Raw genomic sequence first — 15,339 nt, forward strand, 5'->3', positions numbered from 1 at the left:
ACTAGTTCACTGATTAATTGTCAGTTCGACTGATTTTTTACCCGTTTTTTGCTAAACAATTTCTAAACTTATCCGGACTGGCTAATTAACTGGTTTCCGGTTAACCCGGTTGAACCGATCAATCCGATTCAATTTTCAGAACCATAGTATAAACGAAATAAGTAATGTGACCTAAAAACATAAATTTTTTTTCAAATTACGTATGTTGATAAATAAAAGAATTAAAATATTTATTTAAGAAAAAATCCTCCAAATAACTCTTATTAGTTATTTGCTATGATGCACGAACACTTATACGGACATAATAGACGACACGACACAGAATATACGGACACATAAATTTTAACATTTTATAAAATATGAAAAATATAATTTCTTATTTTTTTATTAAGATATAATTCACACAACTTACATATGATATATTGACATTGAATAAGTATCAATAAGTAAGTATAGTATTCAACAAAGTGTACTTGTTTCATAGGTTATTCGATTCGCTTGACAAGGTTGTAATTGCACCTACGAGTCTACGACGGGGATAGTGCGCCCACGCGCCGGCGCTCGTTATTCTCGTTAGTCATTTCTCAAGCTTCAACAATCACCACCCAGATTCTTCAAGTGTTGACTCAACCAAAATATCCAGCCAAAACCAAAGTACAAAACACTTTTCTTCAACACCAAAACAAGTCGTTCAACCCAAATCATGACTCCATCCAATCTATCTAACCGGTCTGCTCAGTCTGCACACTCTTCAAACGACCTTATCCAATAATAAAGAAAATTAAATAAAAAAAATATTTTTATTTTTTTTAATTTTTTAATAATTGAATTGAAAGTTGAAACTTCAAGGCTCCAAGCAGTGACCACTAAGCAGCAGCAGATAGGTTTCCCTTTCCCAGAAGTGCTTCCTTACGGGTTAGGACTGCTTCTGTTTTAGCGTAAGCTCTCATCATTAACCCTTGCTCCATGTTGCTAATTCTGTCGCAGATTGATTGATTAACAAAAGTGAGCGAATCAAGTGTTTCACCATGTCCTTCCTCTCTATCTGCCTTCTTATTTGTTTCTGTTTTCAGAGGTATGTTACTGTTATCACGGGATTCTTCTTTTGTTTTTTTTTTTTAAACTTTATTTTGTTTTTATTTTACAACAAACATGATTAGTGACTAATTCTTAGGTGATGTTTCTGCTCGATCAGTATTGTCGAATACTCAAATAAAAAAATGGATAGAGTGATGCTATTGCTTGCATTATTTTCTATTTCGATTTTCACTTACTAATTAGTAATTACTTTGCTTTCACTAAATATTACAAAACAGAGATCGGTTTATGTTTGTTTTCTCTTTTGCTTGCTTTTTAATTTCATAAAAAAGACAGTCCGGTGCGCAAGCATCCGGTATTAAGGGAAGGGCCGCATCCAAAGAACGCAATGCACGCAGCCTAACCTGATAATTTGGCTGTTTCCACAGTTTGAACCCGTGCCCTTGGGGTTACAAGGAGACAACTCAACCGTTGCTTTTTAATTTGTGAAGGGATTTTTTTAAAAAAAAAAGGTAGCCTTGTTCCTGTTTTCTGCTTCTTCTGTACAAAATCTTTAAAACAGGAAACAACAAGAAAGTACCTCTTTCTATGCTCTGTGTATATGTGTGTTTAAAGGTTGATTTTATAAGCTGCTTTAAATTTTTTAATAGTGTTTTTGAGGAGTGCATCACAAAAGCTGCATTGATTTGAATACTTACTGCCTTTACCTTTTGCGACTTTGCTTTGCCATTACTTCGAGATGTTACAAACAATTAGACATAACTCAAACATAATATCTGAGTCTGTCATTTCAGTGTATCATCTGAAAATGTATCCGGAAATGACCTACAGCAAGCTAGCATCCCACCAAGAGGTTGGAATTCCTACGATTCTTTTTGTTGGACAGTTTCTGAACAGGAATTCTTACAAAATGCTGAAATAGTGTCTCAAACACTACATGATCATGGATATGAGGTATAGGTTTTCCATGGAACTGTCACTTATTGATGTGTTTGAATATGTTTTTACTTCTTTCAATCTTATGAACATTTGATTTATTTAATTCAAACCCTTGTAGTATGCTGTGGTGGATTACCTTTGGTATAGAAGGAAAGTCAAGGGGGCTGGACATGATTCTCTCGGGTTTGATGTGATTGATGAATGGGGAAGAGTGATTCCTGACCCTGGAAGGTGGCCTTCTTCCCTAGGTGGAAAAGGGTTCATTGAAGTTGCTAATAAGGTACATAGCATGGGTTTGAAATTTGGGATTCATGTTATGAGAGGGATAAGCACACAAGCCGTCAATGCAAACACTGCTATCCTAGATACAGCAACGGTATTGCTTTTTGTTTCTGCTATAACTTTATATCCTTTCCTACTTTGGTAAATAACTGAAGGTTGTAAATTGTAATATATTCATTAACATCTGATACGAACGCTGAAAAAAAGATTTGGGAATGTTGTTTTTACCTTAAGCTAAATTTTGTTGCTGACCTTCAATTCCTCTTCTTTCAATTTATAAGGGAGGTGCTTATCAAGAATCTGGTCGAGTTTGGGTGCCAAAGACATAGCAATCCCAGCAAGGGCTTGTGCATGGATGCCGAATGGTTTCATGAGTGTAAATACATCATTGGGAGCTGGGAAAGCTTTTTTGAGATCCCTTTATGAGCAGTATGCTTCATGGGGTGTTGATTTTGGTAAGTGAGATACAATTTATAGTCAGTTTATATATGTGATATATCATCATACTCATGTCTCGGTTAAATTTAAGCAATATAATGCATCAGCTTTCCTTCTATACACTATGTGCACTATTTGTTTTTGGGAGATTGTTGTTTAGGAAGAGTGAGATAGAGTTGATATTTTAGTGGTTCTACAACTTTCAGTCAGTGTTTTCATATATCAATTTTCAAAGCTTCTGGTTCAACTAAAATTAAGAAAAAGATTATCTTTTGGCCACACTTTTAAAAATAGTCAACCATGGATTATGTTTTCATTTGTTAGAGAGGTGAGTAAATCTTGAAGATTAGATTGATTATTTTTTGATGTACTAATTAGGGGATACTCTGAATTAAAAAAGGTAAAGAAGATTATATTTGTTTATTCATGTATGAAGAAATTACTCAACGGTATTTAAAATTTAGCAACCAGTAATTTGTTTTATACTTGCAGTGAAACATGACTGTGTATTTGGTGATGACTTGGATTTAAGTGAAATAAGCTATGTATCAGAGGTATTATGCAGTTTCCTTTACTCCTGATCAGTAAATATCTTGGCAGATTCATTGACCAATTTACAATGGGACATGTCATTTCAGGTTCTAAGGAAGCTTGATCGCTCCATTGTATATTCCTTGTCTCCTGGAACTAGTGTGACCCCAGCCATGGCCAAGGATGTCATTGGACTGGTCAACATGTATCGTATTACAGGAGATGACTGGGATACATGGTGGGATGTAAAAGGTCACTTCAACGTAACGAGGTTATTAAATTGATCTATTTCAGTTTGGGTGCTTGCATTGTATCACTTCATATTACCTTTCAATAATGATGCTTCTCCATCCTCGGCTATACAATAAAGTTAGTTTATTCAATTCTGAATTAGGGATTTTGCAACTGCTAATCTGATAGGAGCAACAGGCTTAAATGGGAAATCCTGGCCTGATTTGGACATGCTTCCATTTGGATGGCTAACAGATCCTGGTATTATATAGAAATTAGTTTTTGTTAGATACCCGAATCATAAAGCACTAGAACTATGGAGGATTCTCATCAGACATTTATTCTGTTAATATGAAGATATTGTTGGTTCACTGATTCTGTTTGTTTACAAACACAAAAGATGTTTAAAATCATCTATCATTGATAATTGTTACAAACTCGTTTTAAAAATGATACTCATGGTAATGTTGATGATCATCAAAATCCGTAGGTGTAAATGAAGGTCCACACAGGTATTGTAGACTCAATCTAGAAGAGCAAAAGACACAGGTATTTGTAAAAGCACAATTAAGTTGCTTTCCCATATTGTCATGCAAATTTTGATGTGTGACATGTATTATCAGTACACACTGACTGGTTGTATTGACTTACAGATAACACTTTGGGCGATAGCAAAGTCTCCCCTAATGTATGGAGGGGACCTGCGAAAAATTGATCCTACAACATATGGCCTTATCACAAACCCTACCCTTCTGGAGATCAACTCTTTTAGCTCAAACAATATGGAGGCATGTGAGCCTTCTGATTATTCTTTGGGGAGGGAGATCGAATCAGTATAATCAGCGATGCTACATAAACAAGTCATTTTGGTAATCAAGTTCAACCAAGTTGGTCCAATAGCTTATTGGCACAACAAAAATCACCCACACATGGGATCGTGAATTCACGCTTCTTGTTTTTCTTAAGAAGAAAGACCTGGTTGGGCTTGGTTGTAAAAATGATTTGTTTATCTAGCATTTCTCGAATATTATCATTATATCACTTTTGTTATGATGACAGTTTCCTTATATCACAAGCTTGAGGAGTGAAGGTCAAGATCTTGGGGGGCAAATGAGAAGATATATCAAAGAAACAAAGACCTTATATACACATTCATTAGGTCTCACTAACTGCTCTGATCCGAAGGCAAGTGCTTGGACTAGTGAAACTGTTGACCAAGATGTTGAAAGGATCTGTTGGAAAGGGACTTTCAGAAACAAGCCTTTGGCAGCTTTCTGTGTAAACAAGAGAAAACTTCACTTCAAAATGTAATCATGCTTTAGTCTTCTCTGTTCCATGTGCTCAACTTTGATTTTTTTATTACTTATTATTAACTGCATCATTATTGTTCTATTTTGGTTACAGCATTGAAGAGAGTTTGTCCCAACTGAACCTTGGAAGGAAATATCATTTAGTTGCAACCAATAGAATAAAATTTTGCTTGGATGCTTCTCCTAGACGAAAGGTTACTTCTAACGAGTTCGTTAGACGCGCATTTTCTCCGTGCAAATGGGATGCAAATCAGGTATCTTATATAGTCCACACTCCACACTTAATCTGTACTACTGTAACATGCACGTCCTTTTTTCCTTTAGGAATACTCCTGGGTAAGAATCTCGTAACCTGTTAGCCAATGTGCAATTACTGCACTCTTCTCTGGATAATCATGTCTCTGTGTACTGCGATTTTTGTCCCAATCATGCCTGCTGTTTTTTATTTTTAGTTTTTTCTCCTCTGACTATTAAATAGCCTTGTTTTTTTATATTTTCTTCATATTTGTGGATTCTATTGGAAGCTGAGTTATGCAGTCTTTGACAGATGTGGGAACTGAACTCTAATGGGACGCTGGAAAATAGTTATTCTGGCCTATGTGCAACAATGGAGCCTGTCAAAGGTGAAAATCTGTATATATATGTATAGAAAGCACTTTCTATAATGATTATGATTTGTGCTAGATGTTCAAGTTGTGATTTTTTCTTTCCTTTTATATTTATTATTCATGGAGCAAGTGTGTCATTCTTGCAGCTACTATTAACTCCGATGGGCTTCGCTCTTGGATTGAACCGGAAGAAATGGTTTGTTGCTGCCAAAATAAAATACAAGCACTTAAACAAAATAATTTTTTTCCAAAGAGTAAAATATACTTTTTGTTTGTAATGTTTTTTAAAAATATCCATAAACATTTAGTTTAATTCAGTCCCAAATGTTTCCAATTCGTGTCAAAATTATTCTTGAATATTTTTGTTTTATCCCTAACGTTTTCGATGGAATTGATGTTTAGGAGTAATTTTGACACAAATCGAAAACGTTAATGAGAAAATTGAATGAAATTAAACATTATAAGTATTTTTGAAGAAAATCACAACTCAATGACAAAACATACTTTACCCTTTTCCAGTTTTGCCAAAAGATAATTTTGCATATTACCATATTACCCGTGTAGGTGTTAGCAAAAACTTGGTCAAATACTCAAATTAGATTGGTTTATGCTTTCAACAATCTTTTCTAACTACTATTTTATATTATATTGTATAATCTATGTGTAGGAGAAGTCTATGTTGTTTTCTTCAATCTAAATGAGCAGAAGACTGTGATATCTGCCCAGATATCAGACATTGCTAAAGTTCTTCCAGGCACAGACTTAAGTTCTTGTGAGGGCACTGAATTGTGGAGTGGAAGTGACGTGGTAATATCACAGGGTGCGTTATCAACGGCGGTTGAAGCGCATGGAAGTGCGCTATTTGTACTAAGCTGCAGTCCCAAGAAGAAAATAAAAATGGTTGTCACTGCTGATGCCTAATTTCTTCCTTTTTTTTGTAATTATTTGCAAAAATTTGAAATGTGAAATAAGACAAGTTACCAGAGTTGTATTTTTCACAGTTATAATAAGATGGGGTGATTAACACGATTATGGGCTGATGCATTTGGCAGCAACTATTCCCGGTTTTGTGATGTCAACGCTAATTTGAACCTCTTAATTGTTGTGTTCTCTATCTTTATTATCACCGAAGAAAAATTGAAATAGATTTCCTCCATGGTCTGTAACCCTAAACCCCTCTTACTGTCTCCATATAACTTGCATGTTGCGTCTATGGTGTCTCTTGAGAAAGATCGGTCTGCAAGAATCCTTCCGAGAAGACTCTTAAAACATATTTTTACCCCAACTTGAATTATCTTCTTCATTAACGTTGACAATATCCTCTTCTTCCTTCATACTCCTTCTCTGTCTGCCTCTGAACAACATTCGTGGCCATATTGAGTTTGGATCGACATCAGTCAATTGAGACTGTGAAATTTGAATAATTAGAATTACTTTTGCCTAACCTTAGCAGAGTACTTGAAATCTACTTAACATATCTTCTATCATTAACAATAAATCAAGACATTCATTAATCAAGAGACACACGCGCATGTCTCTTGGCTGTATTTGTTTGTAGAGATAAGACAGAACATGATACTAGACAGACGGAGACACTAAAAATTATTTTTTGTGTATTATTTTTAGATACTATGTACAAAACACTAATGTAATGTCTGATGGATAAAACTAAAATATTATATAAAATAATTAAAATAAACATGTGATTCCAAAGTACAAACTAATTTAATAAAAAATGAGAGTACCTAGAAATATAAACGAAACTTGAAAAAAATGTTTAAATTGGCCAAAAATTTTAATAAAAAAATATATAATAGTATTTATATTAAAATAAAATTTATAAATATAATTATTTTATTTTTAAATTATTATTAATATGTATAGTTTTTGCACATAAAAATTTATTTTTATTTAAAAAATTAATTTTTTTATCTAAAAATTGATTTTTCTTTTCATAATAAGAAAAATAAAAAAGATTAATAGTGGAATAATAAAAAATATCTATAAACAAAAAGAAAAATAAAATTTATAAAAAGGTTTGTGTTCACTCTTCTAAATTCCGTGTCCATCATTGTCATTTATAAAAGAGTGGGCAAAGGATTCGATGGTGCCAGAACGTTTGTACCATTAAAATGATCTCATAACAAAACATGTTTTTTAAGTTTTTCAATACTGCTAAATAGTTCGTTTCCAATTTTAATTACAAATTAATCCCATATATTTTATTTAATCATAAAAACTATTTTTATTTTATAAATTATTATTTTATTATTCATCTATTATGTTTATTAATAATAAAAAACAATAACAATAACGAATTATATCTTCCATTGATCGTAATAACTTTTTGACAATCCCAATCGATTAAAAGTCTTTGATTTATTACATCCGTCGAAAATTTTGAAATCGTATTTCTTAAAATATCAACAAAACAATCGATTGAATTTCACATAACTCAATCGATTGGACTTCAGATTACCACAAAACAATCGATTGAAAGTTGTAAGACAGTATGATTTTCGCAAAAATCAATCGATTGGTCATATTACCCAATCAATTGAATGATGACTAAAATGTGGATTTTTTATAATTCGATGGATTGATTTTTCAGCTGTGTACTTTTGTTGTTAATTTTCCTCTACTATTAATCAATATCATCTTTTATTTTTACTATAAAGGGTAACACCGTCCTGTCGATTAGAGAGCTTCGCAAGTATGGTCCTCAATTCGTCAGACACAATCAAGTTCGAGTTTCTAATAAAAGATCTGAAGCAGTATTACCTTCTAAAAAAAGTTCCTCATGCTTAGCATTACACGCTTCCACCTCCAGAACAAACCGATGTGGTATATTGCCAAAAAAATTATTATGATCAATGGAAGATCTAATTCGTTATTGTTTTTATTTTTTATTATTAAAAAACATAATAGATGAATAATAAAATAATAATTTATAAAATAAAAAATAATTTTTATAATTAAATAAAATATATAGAGTTAATTTATAATTAAAATTAGAAATAGACTATTTAACAGTTATTGAAAAACTTAAAAAATATGTTTTGTTATGGGACCGTTTAATAGTCCAAACTTTATAGAACTATCGAATTCAATGTCAAAAAATGGACACAAAAATATAAAAAACTATCTCGAAAACAATGTGTTAAGTGTTCATATCTCTACTTTCAAACACTTTTTAACAAGGACAACTTTTTCTTTGTCAAAGATGGAAAACCACTACCTAACTTTCAATATCTTTTTTGTTTTCTGAGCATTCATCTGTAAGTTTTTTTTTTTACCAAAGATAAAAGATTCGACAATCTCTTAATTAAATATAAGGAGATTATATCATTTGAGTTATTATAAATAAATATTGAATATTATATTTACAAGATATAATAAAATTAAACGTATTTTCTTCTGGATCTAAATCTAAAGAGAAGGTCAACTAGTTTTCTAATAATGGAGTTTAGCAGGCCCATGAAACTGTTGGAGTTAAATATAAGTAACAATCAAAACATAAACATGAGCCGTCTTAGCTCAGCGGTAGAGCGCGTGGCTTTTAATCACGTGGTCGTGGGTTCGATCCCCACAGACGGCGTTTATTTTTTCCTTAACAGAAACTAGGGGCTAAACCGTCATTTAACTCCAATGTATTAGGGTTCCCAGCTCATAATAAACCCGCTCTCGAGAGAGGCGTAACACTGTGACTGAGAAGGTTTCTTTCGTTTTCTCGCAAAAGAAAAGAGCAGACAGCAATGGGAGTTTTCACTTTCGTGCTTCGCAAATCCGGCGGAGAATGGACGGCGAAGCAGCATAACGGCGACATCGAGGAATCGTCTTCCGACACCTTCGAAATCCAACGGAAGCTCGTTAAGGCCGTCTGCGCAGTCGATTCATCTGGCGCCGTTCAATCCTCTTTCTCCACAGTTACCCCTTCCTCCGCCGTTTTCCAGGTACTCTTTCTCGATCTCGTTTTGCATCTTCTGGAATGTTCTATTCGAATCAATCAACCTTTTTTTTGTTTGTTTCTATTAGCTGGTTTTGATTCTTAGAATTTTTTTAGGAAAAAAGATAATTAGGTTTTTATCATGCTGATTTTCGTTGATGATTTGATGGATTTTGTGAATCGTAGATAAATTGTAAGTTCTATGAAGCATTGATAAATTAGTCTTTGCAGGTCAATTTAGTCCTTTCACGGGTCATTTTAGGGACCAAATTGATCTGTGAAATGTGACTTCAGAGACTAAATTTATATTTCAAAATTTCAGGGACTAAGAATGAAACTTTTTTTTTTGGGTGAATTTTGTTGTGTCATGAAATTACTAGTATGAGCTATCTTTAAAGTGAAAAAAGAGTAAGAAGTTATTCTTATGTTTTGTGTGTCATGTTATAGGATTCATAGGAATAGAATGGAATGCCTCTGGTGTGAAATTGAGGTTTAGAACCAAATCGATAATAATAGTTTTAGTATTTTAGGCACAGTAGAACTGTCTTGTGAAAGCCTGTGCCTTTTTATCCAAATCACTCCTAAAATCTTGACTTGTTTATAATATAGCATGTTTTCTCCTGCAACTATGTCCAGTTTTGGTAACTGCAACTGGGATGGTTTTAAATTTGGATTGTGTGTGGATTGCAATTTAAAATCAACTGTGTTGTCAAAGAGCTGCCATATTGGTGCTACACCACATTTTCGAAAAACTGCTCTACGGCTATAGTGAAGCTGGTTTCCTTTGCTCTGTTTTTGTGTGTATTATATTTGTTCCTTTGTCCTTTTTTCATTCTCCTGTATAACTGAAAGTGCAATTTGCAGTCTGTTCTGTGTGAATATGCTTGATGAATAATGTTAGGATGTGAATTTGGCCTTGTTTTACTCAGGTGGTTGTGGGTGGTGCGGTGTTTGTTGGAGGTGGTGCAGCGGCTGCAGCTGCTCCCGCAGGAGGAGCTGCCCCAGCTGCTGAGGCCGCCCCGGCTGCAGCGAAGAAGGAAGAGAAGGTTGAGGAAGAAGACGATGAAGATTTTGGAATGTCACTTTTTGATTAGAGTCTTATGGTTACTTATTTCTTCAAGGAAACAGCTTTGCTTTTATCAATCTATGGTAGAAATTTTGCACTATGTATTATGATGTATTCGATTGCGCTTGATTAAGAGCACTTTTGGGTTTAATAGAATTTCTATGCGAGACATCAATAGAATTGTGCCTTTTTTAATCGCAGGGGTTAAGGGAAAAAAAGGAGTAATAACTAATACGACAATTAAATCCTTGAAGAATTTTGTGAAATATATTACGTCTGCTGAAAAAATAATAGGAGATTTGAGTCCCTAGAGATTGTTAACGTTGGTCATGTCACATTCTTTAGTTAGTCCTCCATCGACATTTGTCAAGTCATGTGTTTACACTTTACAGTTTACACATATAGATATAGGCATGAGTTTGACGGAAGTTAAAGAATGACTAACAGAAAGATCAAAGATGTATTAGTGGTTTACACAATTTTTCAGAGATTTAGTTGTCCTGTTCTTTTATTTTTTATTTAAAAAAAAACTTAGTTTATGATGTTTACCTTCTCGCTTTTACAATCCCTCGTTTACTTTCTAGTTGCTTTGAGAAAGACACATTATGGTTTAGTTTATGCTCAATAAGTAGTGGTGAGCCCAACTCTTATAAACAATCCCAAATTCTAATAGTGGTGTGGTTCTGTAGCAAGAGGGCACTAACAGCATGATTGTGTTTGCAACCTGTCGCATTTAGATCATGGTGGCACTTAGTGATAAACTAAAACAGAAAGGGATTTATGCCATATTGTTTATACAGAAAACGCACCTTTAAGGTAACGGAATTAAAATCTAAAGGAGCTTGCTAATTGCTATGGCTACAACCAGAAACAATACTAATGGGTTTTGAACCTAAGCTAATGTGGATTAGTTACATTATAGGCATGTAGCGTGCAACTTAAATAGACTCATTTTATATAAAGGTCTTTGTACCAAGTGTTTCTTGGTACCAAACTACAATGTTGTTCAGTGCCTTATCCAGCGGCTCAGAGGATAAAGCTTTTGTTTTTTTTTTTCATTCCAAGTTTATAATCATGCTAGTCAAAGCAGAAAATGATGGCTCAATTTTTTTGATATTGCTGAAAGATGTGTATTCTACGTTGTTTTTTGTTTCATGTGAGTTTAACACTATTATGATCAAAAGACACAACGTTAGTGTTGTTTTGTGTGAAGCAATTTTTTTGAATTAATTAAAAAAACGACATCGCCATTTTGCATAGAAAAACATTTTTTAAAAAATTTATAATAAAAAAATGGCATTGCCCTTTTGTGGTTAACTTTTTTTATAAATTATGAAAATAAAAAGTGGCACTCTCGTTTTGTTAGTTTAATGAATTTCAAAATAAAAATTGGTTAAAATGTTACTAACATATTTGCAGTAAAAGTGAAAAAGTCAATGGTATTTTTTATTCGCATACATAAGAAAATATAAAACTAACTATAAAAGAAGTGATGGTGTTGTATAGAAATGGGATTTTTTTCTATAATAAAATAAAAAAAATTTATTATTTACTTAAATATGATTTTTAGACTTTAATTCTTTAAATACGATTTTTTTTTGCATTTAAGCAAGTTCGTCGGACCCCGACGAACTCTATAAAAATTGACAAGTTCGACGGGGCGAACTTTATAAATTTTAGGGTAAAAAATCCTAATTAGCCAAAGCAAGAATCGTGTAACGTAAATACGCCAATTCGAAAATCGTTTCAGCAATAAGCCAAACGCTATCTTAATGTAATTCGAACCAGGGTGGTTCGAACTACAAACGTTAGTAAATCGAACCAGGGTGGTTCGAATTAGGCGGAGAGAAACGTTGAACGTAATTCGAACCATGGTGGTTCGAACTCAAAATCAATGTAATTCAAACTGGGGTAGTTCGAATTATGCATTCGAAATCAAAGCATGTAATTCGAACCAACCTGGTTCGAATTAGTGGTGATTCGGCTATATAAGAAGTTCAAATCACCCTCATTCGAACTATTCTTCCTTCCCCCTACCCCACCAAATCTCAGAGAAAACGACCCAGATTCTCTCCGAGGAAGACCTGAACGGAATACTCTGCAGATGGGAGACGATCCGGAACGTTTGTATCGCTTGGACGGAGTTGCTCATATAGCCGGGGTCATCAACGACGAGGTTAGTACGGAAATATTTCTGATTCTAGCGGTATTTGCGAGTTAGCGGTTTTGCATGTGGGTTAGATGGTGGTTTATGTTAGTGGTTTATGTAGGTGGTTTATGTGAGTGGTTTATGTTGTTGGTTTATGTTAGTGGTTTTAGTTAGTGGTTTAAGTTAGTGGTTTGTATTAGTGGTTTGTGTTGGTGGTTTATGTTAGCGGTTTTTGTGAGTGGTTTATGCAAGCGGTTTATGTTAGTGGTATATGTAAGTGGTTTTCGTTAGTGGTTTTATGTTGATGGTTTGTGTTAGTTGTTTTATGCTAGCTGTTTTATGTTAACCGTTTTAGGTAAGCTGTTTTATGTTAGTGGTTCTCCTGAAGCTGTTTTATCTTAGCGGTTTAGTTGTGCGGTCTATGTGTTTGTTTTACATGCGGTTATCTTTCATGTAATTTTATGCGGTTTTATTTAGTCCATTGTTTTGTTCATGTGTTATCGTGCTGGTTACGCTTGTTGTTGGTTATTAAGCTGGTTCTAACTATGCGGTGCATTTCATGGACAGCCCCAGCGATGCATCAGGAGCATGCGGCGGCAGCAGGGCATGCGACTCGATGACAGATACGTTCCGTACTTGCAGATGGCCGGTCTATACCATCTTGCAAGGCTAAACGACAGATGGTTCCGGTTAGACGAGGCCCTTGTCAGTTCATTCGTGGAGCGATGGCGTCCGGAAATGCACACGTTTCACATGCCGTTCGGAGAGTGCACGATCACACTCCAGGACGTGTCATACTAGCTGGGTTTGCCAGTGGACGGTCGTTACGTGAGCGGGTGCCTATCAGAGTTCCATATATACATCCAGGGTGGCCGTCCAGCCTGGGTCTGGTTCCAGGAGTTGCTCGGAGTGATACCTCCTCCTAGCCAGGTTCAGAAGTACGCAGTGAATTGCAGCTGGTTTCAGGAGACTTTTGGTGAGTGCCTTGAGGAGGCCGATGAGGAGACTGTGCGCCGATATGCCCGTGCATACATCATGATGTTGTTGGGCACGCAGCTGTTTGCGGACAAGTCCATTAGATGGCTTCTGTACATAGCTAGGCTGGAGGAGATGGGTACCTACAGCTGGGGTTCTGCAGCACTGGCATGGTTGTACCGGTGCATGTGCCGAGTGGCGAATAAACATATCGTCAAGTTAGCGGGCCCACTTCAGCTACTTCAATCTTGGATCTTTTGGCGCTTTCCTCGGTTTAAGCCTGTAGGGTATGAGACGTTCAGCTGGCCATTGGCCTCGAGGTACTCTACTAAGCCTTCCTTATTTCAATTTAATATACATAACTCCGTATTCATTAATAGTCTATCGCATACTCTAAACACATATTTCAGTAGATGTAACACATGTGTATGGTGCAGATGGTCAGGTTACAACCCTTCCGGGAGCGAGAAGGGTCCTAGAGTGCAGATGTGGAGGCTCAGGATAGACCGGTTACAGGACAGGGAGGTGAGTATGCTAGTTAATAAGTTTCTTTTTATAATCAAACTTTTCGAGTTGGTTCCAATAGCTGCCCTGACAATGGAGAGATCTTTGTGCAGTTTATATGGATGCCGTACAGTAGCCCCGACGTACTTCAGGTTGTGCATCCAGAGGTTTTAGAGCCCCGACATATGGCGTTGTGGCGCTCTGTGACCGCGCTGATCTACTTTGCCGTCATAGAGTGGCATCAGATAGATCGGGTTCTTCCGTAGTTCGGAGGGGTGCAGCCCCGTCCGCATCCCGCTCTGAACATCGACTTTCTGATGTCCAAGGACGGGAGAGGCGGCGATCGATGGTTCCCGTATTATTTGCAGAAGTGGCATCTCCTTTGGGACTCTCGTGCAGAGAGTGTGCTGAGGTTCGACGTTATTGTCGACCCCGGACCGTCGCATGAGTTCCTGGAGTGGTGGAGTCAGCATGGGAAAAGGTTCTTGTCTCCCAACACTCATCACCCAGGTGCATCTCTGGAGACAAGAACCCCTTCCCATGCTGACTTTACCACTCCAGGAACTCATGCGACGGTCCGGGGTCGGCAACAACGTCGAACTTCAGCACACTCTCCGCACGAGAGTCCCAAAGGAGATGCCACTTCTGCAAATAATACGGGAACCATCGATCTCCGTCTCTCCCATCCTTGGACATCAGAAAGTCGATGTTCAGGGCGGGATGCGGACGGGGCTGCATCCCTCCGAACTGCGAAAGAACCCGATCTATCTGATGCCACTCTATGACGGCAAAGTAGATCAGCGCGGTCACAGAGCGCCACAACGCCATATGTCGGGGCTCTAAAACCTCTGGATGCACAACCTGAAGTACGTCGGGGCTACTGTACGGCATCCATATAAACTGCACAAAGATCTCTCCATTGTCAGGGCAGCTGTTGGAACCAACTCGAAAAGTTTGATTATAAAAAGAAACTTTTTAACTAGCATACTCACCTCCTTGTCCTGTAACCGATCTATCCTGAGCCTTCACATCTGCACTCTAGGACCCTTCTCGCTCTCGGAAGGGTTTTAACCTGACCATCTGCACCATACACATGTGTTACATCTACTGAAATATGTGTTTAGAGTATGTGATAGACTATTAATGAATACGGAGTTATGTATATTAAATTGAAATAAGGAAGGCTTAGTAGAGTACCTCGAGGCCAATGGCCAGCTGAACGTCTCATACCCTACAGGCTTAAACCGAGGAAAGCGCCAAAAGATCCAAGACTGAAGTAGCTGAAGTGGGCCCGCTAACTTGACAACATGTATGTTCGCCAC

The 15,339-nt window shown here is 36.2% G+C and overlaps 1 protein-coding gene, 1 non-coding gene and 1 pseudogene across 2 annotated transcripts; all 3 read left to right on the forward strand.

Annotated features, from left to right (window-relative positions):
* Positions 1–475: 475 nt before the first annotated feature.
* Positions 476–6,409, forward strand: LOC107469115 (uncharacterized; annotated as a pseudogene).
* Positions 6,410–8,903: 2,494 nt separating this feature from the next.
* TRNAK-UUU (transfer RNA lysine (anticodon UUU)) lies at positions 8,904–8,975 on the forward strand. Its single transcript has one exon. It is a non-coding gene; the product is annotated as a tRNA-Lys (tRNA).
* A 73-nt stretch (positions 8,976–9,048) lies between these two features.
* LOC107469154 (60S acidic ribosomal protein P3) lies at positions 9,049–10,584 on the forward strand. Its single transcript, XM_016088536.3, has 2 exons — positions 9,049–9,330; positions 10,253–10,584. Exons 1-2 carry the CDS (start codon positions 9,133–9,135, stop codon positions 10,415–10,417), a joined length of 363 nt encoding a protein of 120 aa, XP_015944022.1. The 5' UTR covers positions 9,049–9,132; the 3' UTR covers positions 10,418–10,584.
* Positions 10,585–15,339: the final 4,755 nt, after the last annotated feature.

The sequence above is a fragment of the Arachis duranensis genome, chromosome 10, assembly GCF_000817695.3.
Source record: "Arachis duranensis cultivar V14167 chromosome 10, aradu.V14167.gnm2.J7QH, whole genome shotgun sequence".
NCBI lineage: Eukaryota > Viridiplantae > Streptophyta > Magnoliopsida > Fabales > Fabaceae > Arachis > Arachis duranensis.